Source organism: Ctenocephalides felis, unplaced genomic scaffold, assembly GCF_003426905.1.
Source record: "Ctenocephalides felis isolate EL2017-DRISC unplaced genomic scaffold, ASM342690v1 CF-g0.4_SCAFFOLD_00845, whole genome shotgun sequence".
Taxonomy (NCBI): Eukaryota; Metazoa; Arthropoda; class Insecta; order Siphonaptera; family Pulicidae; genus Ctenocephalides; species Ctenocephalides felis.
In genome coordinates, this window is record NW_020536999.1 from 39916126 (window position 1) to 39925378 (window position 9253).

Sequence of the window (9253 nt, forward strand, 5' to 3'; positions counted from 1 at the left end):
AGACCTTAACGTTAAGCCGAAACGGGGTGATAGTATTGGCTTTAGTAACGTGGGGTAATTGTGTTATTAATTTTTGTTGTGGTCCTAGAAATGTTCACGGTTATGGTTCCAAAGTTTAAATAAACAACATTAGAGAAAATTAACCGCAATAACCGAAAAATGATCATAAGTTTTATCAGAGCTCTAAGTTGCGCTCAAACAACGTGAGATAATTTCTTTTTCTAAATTTATTCAGGACAGTTAAAGTCAATACTATCGCACCTTTTCGGCTTGACGTCGAGGTCTGGGACACCCTGCAAATATACTTTTACGACTAAATAATAATGACTTCAAAATAATATCCTTTTGAGATTATTACCGTAAATAAATAACAAAAAGATTATTTAAGACCCTACCTTTGATTCTTATATTCATACCATTGTGTCTCAACTAAAGTATTTTAAACCAACAACCAAAAGGAATTTTTCCAGAAATAATTCAGAATCAAGAACTGCGATGTGTGCAGCTCTTCCTATGAGTGCGTTGGCTGTATTTGGAAGAGCATGATGGACATCGTATCTAGCTAAAGTAAGACTTCTTCTTGATAGCATTGGTGAAAGAATGTTGTGCACCATTTCTCGGTATGCTTTTCCGGCAGGTGATGGGTCTCGAGCAGCGGCTCTACAAACCACATTTATGAATTAAATATGTTACATTTCAAATATGAACTTTATGATTATTAAAAACGTACCTGCATAGTTCGAGCCGAGCAGAATGCGCTGGAACGTATCTGTCTTGTCCAGAACTACAAAGTAGTACATGTCTAAAATGGTGTAAAGTACTTCGTTCACTTAATCGATACAAAAAGCATTGTCTGACATCAGAAGCATCTCTTAGACATAACTGCAGTAAAGAGCCAGATTTTTTCCACTTTTGCATGAACCACATTCCTAAAATTAGCATTTAATTGTAATTTGTAACTGTTGCTATCAATTTCAAAATAGTATCAAAATTTTACATACCCATATTGACCAGTCCACTCGAATTATATAAGGTTCCTAAGTGTGGTCCTGACAAAGATAAGAATGTATGTAATCGTGGTAGCAGAGGTCTCATTTGTGGTCTTGCAAGCGCTGAACGTACTATAATAGTACCCAGTGAATGGCCGACAAAACTTATTCTTGATGGATTTAGACCTAATGCTTCTATGTGATACATAATTTCCCCAACAAGTCTGTAATAATAATGCAATTTCTAAATTCCATTAGTTTTCTTCATATATTTACCTGTTTTGCACTTACCTGTCGGTCATACTTTCAAAATCTGAAAACGTATCGCCTTGATTTCGTTCTGACATTAAGAACTCAAGCCTAGCGCCAGGCAAACCAAGTTCTAAGTATGTTTTAACAAGGCGTAGATCAGCAGAATTTCCATCCAGACCATGGACGCAAACGATAAGATGGACTCCACTACCAGGAGTCAATGCGCGTTCAGCGTCGCCAGTTCCTCCAAGTAGATGCTGAAAGTAAGGTCTTTCTGACGCAAACGCTTTTCTGAAAATAAATCATTTTAAAATCAATAGGTAATATTATTCAAATATTTATCGAGCATTAAATTGATAGTGCAAAATTTTTTATATACATTCGAACAAAATTTTAAGCGATAACTAATTAACTTCCCGTAGGGCAAGTAATAGTAATCCCAAAAAAATCGAAAATGAAAATTTTTATATATCTTTACGTTTCAAAACCTTCTGAACGTTTTGGCATATCTTAGAAAAAATGGATGTGTATGTATGTGTGTGCGTGTGTGTGCGTGTATATGTGTGTGTGCGGATACAAATTTTCGACTACAATTTCGAGAACAGGGATGAAGCGATTTGAATAATTCAAAAAAACATTCGATTCGTATTGATAAGGAGACGTACTGATTAGTTTTTGGCAAAGGCAGGTCTAGCCGTTCCGAAGATATGGGGCAAAAAGTGCCAAAAACGGTAACTCAGTTTTTAAGAGAACGGGGCATCCGATTTGAATAATTTAAAAAACATTTTACTTGTATTAACAAGATGAAGAACTGATCAAATTTTTCATGAAGGCAGGTCTAGCGGTTTCGGAGATCTAGTAAAAAAAGTAAAAAAAAATACATTTGGCGGTCAAAAATGATGATTAGACATATGCACATCAAATTATCATATATTTTATAGAGATTTTAACAATAAGTATAAATTTTGTTTACATTTCTATGGGTTCCGTATGCAGTTAAAGCAGTACGATTGCTTTGAAAACATGTTCAGAATTTCCAAAATATTTCAAAATAAATTTTTCTTCAAAAAGTCTTTTTTTTCGAAAAAGTAAATTCTTGTCAAAAATTTATAGTTTCTCAAAAATCTAATTTTTTCAGAGTAATTTTTTTTCAAAAATGTAAATCTTTTTAAAAAAAAAATAATTTTTGGTACGGGAAGTTCCAGCAATTTGCCTTAAGCACGATGCCATGCGTTCCACTAGTTTATATACATTCGAATAAACTTTTAAGTGATAACTAATTTGTGTGATTTAATAATGTTAAGTACGTACTTATCCGCATAAAGTGATGAAGCATAATCCGCACGTAACAATCGTTTAAATTCTTCTCTTTTTCGAACAAAATCTTTGTATTCTTGTTCATCTTGTTCCGTGATAGCTTCATTTCGCTCAGAGAATTTTTTAGACGTTGGCAAGTGGTTATTTACAATAGGAACTGATATTATTGACCGTGATAATGCTTGTAATTCTCCACTACTTCTCGACTTGCATACCGGTCTTGATCTGAAAATGAATCGTTGAATATAGTTGTATAAATTCATAAAATATTGTCATGTCATAAATGATTAAATATTTTTATTGTACCTAAAATTAATTTCAGCCAGCCTTTGTTCACAAACGTGATATAGTGGATTATCTATTGAATCCGGAATAGGATCACGAAATGCTTTTGGTGGTCTGGCAGGAGCTGGGGTATCTCTGAAAGCTTTTGGTGGAGGTAAATTTACCGTTTCTTCCGCATGCCTGTCTGTAAGATCATATTGAGATCGTGATCTTTCCCCAGGTGCTTCTATTCGCGAAATATCAAAAGACGGCGGAGAAACGAGGCAGTTTTCAGTTATTGTGTCCTTTTTATTGCTGTGTATGGTCTTATGAATAGATTTTTTGGTTTGTCTACGGGGCTCAGTTCCATATTGCCTATAGATTTTCAATAGAGTTTAAATAATGTCATGTGTCATTATTTTATTTAAAGTAAAATTTTTATTATATTTAATATTTACCTGCAACCGTTTCCATTAACAATGTGGTTGTTTTTTGTTTGTCCATTTGTTAATTGTGCGTTATTGTGATTAAAATGATCAGAATTTCCATTTTGAGCACAGCTAGCAAGCATTAGTTGCTCTAATTTTTTTCGTAATTGTTCGCCGTTTAATTGCCGCTGTCGACGCACGCTATTTGAAGTCTCTAGTGTATTGAATCTAAAAAAAGTGTATTTTTATATATCATAAGAAAATAATTGATATATTATAATTATATTACTTTCTATGTTGTTGGATTTCTTGCGGTCGGCGATCTTCAGCGCTGGAAGACGAAGCCCAGCCACTTCTTTCGCTTAGAGAAGATGCTGAAGTATCGTCTTCACCATTTTCTCTTGAACCATCAGCTTTAAGTAAATTTGGTAGACTTTCGCTATGTACTTGAGTTCCGTTTGTGCTGCCACTATAAAGTGCCTATATGAAACATATGTTAGTTTCTTAGATTTGATTACGCACATCTAAATTTATATAAAAATAGTAAATAAATACTTGAAGTCGGAATGGTACACTAGCTGATGCACCCATTCTGCTTTTATTATTGGTGTCATCATCGCTACTTGATGATTCTCGTCGCCATTCGACACCATTTAAATAAACATCTTGAGGAAATTTGTATTGATGATTGCGCGCGTAACTTTGCGATTGATTACACCTATTCTTTACCGGTGGATATGAGTTCCTAAATAAATTTCAATAATTCCTTTTAATAAAATTATCACTTGTTAATATTATAATTTACAAAGTTAAATTAAAATTTGAACCTAGGTGGTCGAGTTCTGTCTTCATCTTCATTATCCAAGGAAACACCACCACGAACTCTTGCAGGTGCATTTCTTCTTGGTAGAGAAGAAGTACTTCTCAAATGGTCAAGACTTTTACTGTGACGAGTAGGCAGTGTACTGCATGCTAAACTAGTTTGGAAATCATCCAAAGTAATTGTTGCAGCAGGCTTAAAAATTTATTTTTAAAAATGTCATTGTTTATTTGTTTAAAATTTAATATTTTTATTAACAACTAAGCATACTTTGTATTTGATATGTTGTTGTAAAGGCAACTGTTGAACTGGATGGATATTGCGAGGCTTGGGAATGGGTTGTTCTATAATCGGTTGAGTTGGGCACGAACAGTCAATAGAAACTTCAGCAGGGGCAGTTGTATTGACTTTAATATCTTCATTCAATATGGACGTATCCTATTAATATGAAAATAAATTGATAATAATTTCCTTTATATGATGTATTATTAAAATTTATTACGGGGTACCTGTTGATAACGATCTTCAAATATAACAGGCATACCAGCTGGATCTCCGTCTAGAGCTGCGCAATGTACAGGAAGAGCAGGTAAAGATGGCAAATACCTTGATCGCACCAGGTCCGTGACGGCTGCACGGGCCTGATGTCCTCCATCGCTGGCGGTTGTTGCTGTGTGACGCGGATGAATCAGAACAAAAAATGCTTCAGCGAATCTACGTACTCTGTAGTAAGTATAAATATAATAAAATGTGTTATTAAATTTTTGTAAGATGAAGATGATTCATCAATTTTATACCTCAACTGGTGATGTCTTTTTGCGAGCAACTGATGAATAACAGGTTGGCTAGCGGCTTGAAGAAATAAACGCCATTGTAAAATATTCTCGGCGCAAAGTTGCGCTATGTCTGAGTTTGCCCGAGCCAAAAAATCGTCTTCTGCATCCAAAAACTGAAATTTTAGAAATTATAAAATAAAAAATAATTTAACATTTTTATAAACAATTATTCTATTCATATTGCAGTATTAAATTGTTACCTTTGCTAGATCAGCCATTTTTTTAAGGCGATGTGCCGGATCCGTTCTCAATATGGCAGGTGTTGATTCTATTCGTCTTTTCCACTGCGGCATAAGATTGGCATAATCATCCATTGTACTTCTTAGAGAATCCAATGAACTGAGAAGCAGCGCACACACTTCTTGATGTACTTGCCTAAAAATATAAATTGATAGAGAAGAAAATATTTTTTCAGTTCCAAATAACGATGTCTTGTGCCTTTTTACGTTTTTAATTATTATGATATAAATAAAAAAAAAAGTAACCTGGCATGAGCAATTTTCGTATTGCTTCCTCCGCACTTAGGGCCTCCTCCTTGCATTACACCTTCCAAAGCGGTTCCTCTTGATGGTAATCTGCTCGAACCCATCCATGACTTATTACTTCGTGGGGTACTAAAAAGTTCATGTGAGAAAAAAAATTATCTAAATTTCAATAATGTCCAATAATCTAAATATTGAAATTAAATAAGGCGCATGCAAGTGCTATTAATTTTAATTAATTATTGTTAATTAATTAACTAATAATTAATTTTATCACTGAAATTGAGGATAAAATATTGATAAAAAAGCACAATATACGACATGTTAAATATTTGTTGTGTTTATATGTATAAGCCTTCTTAGTATTTCTATTAATATTCATAACGAACTTGTCATAATACATTTTCTTGCAGTCATGATATTACAAGCCAAGTTAAATAACATGCATAATTTAGAAATATGACCCATCCATGTAGAGCTAGGTTATCCTAATGTATGTACATATATATTACATATACAGTACACACACTAGAGAATGCAAAACGTGTAAATTCCTTACAATGTCTGTTAAGAAAGTTGAAAAAAGTCAAAATAAATATATTTTGAGTAAACTCACCAACTCTGGACATATTGCAGTATACTCTTCCTGTGTTATTGCACAAGAAAAAAAATTTAATAAATATTTCAATTTTTATTCAAATGCATACATTAAATTTTCATCATCAGGAAACACTTACTTAATATAAGGTTGATGAAGTGCAACCAGACTACCGTGGATGCTTATACTAACTGCGGCTAAATGAAAATAATCAAACAGGATAGGCAAGTGATAATGCAGTCCTTTTAAAGGGCATACTTGAAGTTGTAGGGTGCGCGTAGATACCTAAAATTAAGAATTATTTAAGTAATATATTTTCGTTTTCTAAATGATTGAATAATGTTGATATTTTCTAACCTGAGATAACGTTGTTGGCGTTGGTCCTCCGTTCACCACAGGTTGTTCAGCGAACCAAAGTTCAACATTTAATGAAAACTCGGCTCGTCTTAAAGATTCTGTCACGTGCCGACTGTCCACTGAAAAAATAAAAAATAAATTAATAAATATAAATTAAAGAAGATAGTATCTAATCAGAAACAATAATTCACTAAAACTATTATATTTTATTCGACCAAACTTGTCTATTTGTATATTTATTTATACAGACAAAAAGTTGAGCATCTTATAAACTTGCCAAGAAGATGTACTCTAAAGAGCAGCAAATCTCTGAGCGGTACTTCTTCATTCCGATATAATATTTGAAACGTTCTGCTTCCAGCAATGCCTGCTCCAAGCAGACATGCAGCCCCGCCACCGCTCTCTGGTAATGCTGCTTCAACTTGAGCTGGGGCTGGTCGAGAACTAGCCCGCAACGAAACGCGCACCTGGTACAGCCTGTTAAAAAATATATGTTCGGAGCATGTCTTATTTATTTTATTTGCAAACTGAATAACCCAACAGACGTTGTTCTGTACTCATGTTTACAATTTTTTAATATAATATACTAATATTTACCGTTTACCTAAAAATAATAATTATTGTTTTTTAAATTACTCTTCACGCCAAAATGCATATACATTTATAATATGAGCGATGTTAAATGTAGAACTGCTTTTAAAATCATGAGTTTCAATTCTCACACTATATTGGAAATTGAAGCCTTTTAAACGGTATAACATAACCATAACCATAACATAATACTGGTACTGTTGGATTAAATTAATTTAATTTTTTATTATTTAAGATATCCAAAATTGCATCTTAAACTTCTTCTAATCGGTATCGTGAGGGCCGAATTGTATGTATTCATCTTTACCTTCCCATTTGTTGTTATGAAGTGAAATGTTTACGAATTTTAAAAATGCTGAAAGATAAGTAAAAGATGCAAAAAATTATATATTAAAAAAAACTATTAAAAGTTTAATATCCGAATCTTGTGTTGGCGCCCTAAGGCGTGCGCTCGTATTTTTCGCATGCATTCCATTTAAGGTAGGAACGGCCCTGATTAATACTTAATTTCATATTTTAAGTGAATTAATTTGTCATATTTGTTCATATGTGTATCATTCAATCTGCCATACATATACTGTATGTTATATTATTTTAATTTCTGGCACATCTCAGCTTTTCGGCAATAATAATGTAGACAATTCATTTTTTTATTCATAATCATAAATTTATTATACATATTCCAATATTGTTTAGGTTCATAAATTAATTGAAATTTTGACGTTGTTTTTTGCAATGTTTTCCATTTATTTCTATAATATTGCACATACATTCCAGTACTTTATAATCAAATACATCCTAGAAAACTTCTTTAACAAACTTCAGAAAGATTTATCAAAATCCGAATAATCGTTTAGGATATACAGTGAGTGCTTGTAATTTAATATGAACTTTATATATTAGCTCAAATTGATTCTACGTTATAGTTAAAAAACATTTGTATGAGAAAAAGAAAAGGGCTGTTTTTAGGGTTTTCCCGACGATTATTTGAATTTTTCTCGCCGTAAGAACCATCCTTGGACATCAACGAACATTTTAAAAAAAGAATTGGCCAAATTGGTTCAGGCGTGGTTGAGTTATGCGCTTACCAACACATTTTGCGATCCATTTTTATATATAAGATTACAATATTACATAATAGTTCTTTTATTACCCTCTCTGAAACAGATCGACATTGTAGAACTTGCACAACTCTACGGAGAACTCCAGTGTAGCTTGCAGGTCGCCCATGCTACCAACGGCACGGGCGCGGTCCTGCTAGCCTGCTTCAGGTGCGCGTCGCCTCCTGCGCTAGCTGGACCTTGTCGAGTGCAATTTATTCGACCGCGTGGAGCGGTGCGCTTCGCCGTTTTTACGCCAAACCATTATCTAATTGAAAACAATCATATTTGAAATCTGTGTCACATTGATCGCATATTATTTCATAGTTAGAAATTACGTAAAAATGTAATTTGTACACAGGGTGTCTCAGACCTTGATGTCAAGACGAAACGGAATGATAGTATTGACGTTAACTATGCCCTGAAAAAAAAAATTAATTCACGTTGTTTGGAATTTATAAACCTAATGCTATTAGGTCCTAATTACCTAGAGCTTTGGTGAAATTAGGACCCTTTTGGCTTATTGTAGTTAACTTCTATTAATTTTGTTCATTTAAACTTAAGTTGAAAAAAACTATTGGTGTATGGCATCGTGCCTTAAGGCATATTGCTGGAACTTCCCGTACCGCAACAAAATGTTCGAGGAATATTAAATGTTTTCAAATAGATTGTTATAAATATTGTAACATTGTCTAATATTTATAAGAATTATATAAACTGAATTGCAAAGTTGAAATTATTAGTTTAAAGTTTAAAGTATATTAGAACTTTATTCAGAATTAAAATTAAAATCTGAATTATTTTCAATATTCAGAAAAAAAATTTATTTTGAAAAAAAAATTGAAACAAAAAAAATTTTTTCCCAAAGCAATTATTTCGTTGAAACAAGCAGAAAGTTCTTTGAATAATTCAAATCAGATGCTTAGTTCTTTCAAAAACTGCCATTTTGTGCACATTTAGCCTTGTATCTTTGAAATGGCTGGACCTGTCTATGCCAGAAACTAATTACCTCTTCTCCCAATCATTACAAATTGAATGTTTTATAAATCATTCAAATCGGATACTACGATCTCTCAATAACTCGATTTGTATTTTCTTCACTCTTTGCTCCGTATCTCTGTAAAGGCTGGACCTGTCTTTGCCAAAAACTAATCAGCACATCACCCTATCAATAGGAATCGAATGTTTTTTTAACCATTCAAATCGGTTGATCCGTGCG

At 33.1% G+C, this 9253-nt stretch overlaps 1 protein-coding gene across 1 annotated transcript; it reads right to left on the minus strand.

Annotated features, from left to right (window-relative positions):
* Positions 1-425: 425 nt before the first annotated feature.
* On the minus strand, positions 426-8164 carry LOC113383218 (protein FAM135A-like). Its single transcript, XM_026621469.1, has 20 exons — positions 8088-8164; positions 6621-6820; positions 6344-6462; positions 6126-6271; positions 6005-6034; positions 5392-5520; positions 5107-5281; positions 4868-5019; positions 4580-4793; positions 4341-4508; positions 4078-4265; positions 3806-3995; positions 3540-3730; positions 3281-3478; positions 2865-3197; positions 2553-2783; positions 1281-1532; positions 1002-1213; positions 731-929; positions 426-660 (listed from the first exon to the last, which is right to left on the minus strand). Exons 1-20 carry the CDS (start codon positions 8162-8164, stop codon positions 426-428), a joined length of 3639 nt encoding a protein of 1212 aa, XP_026477254.1.
* Positions 8165-9253: the final 1089 nt, after the last annotated feature.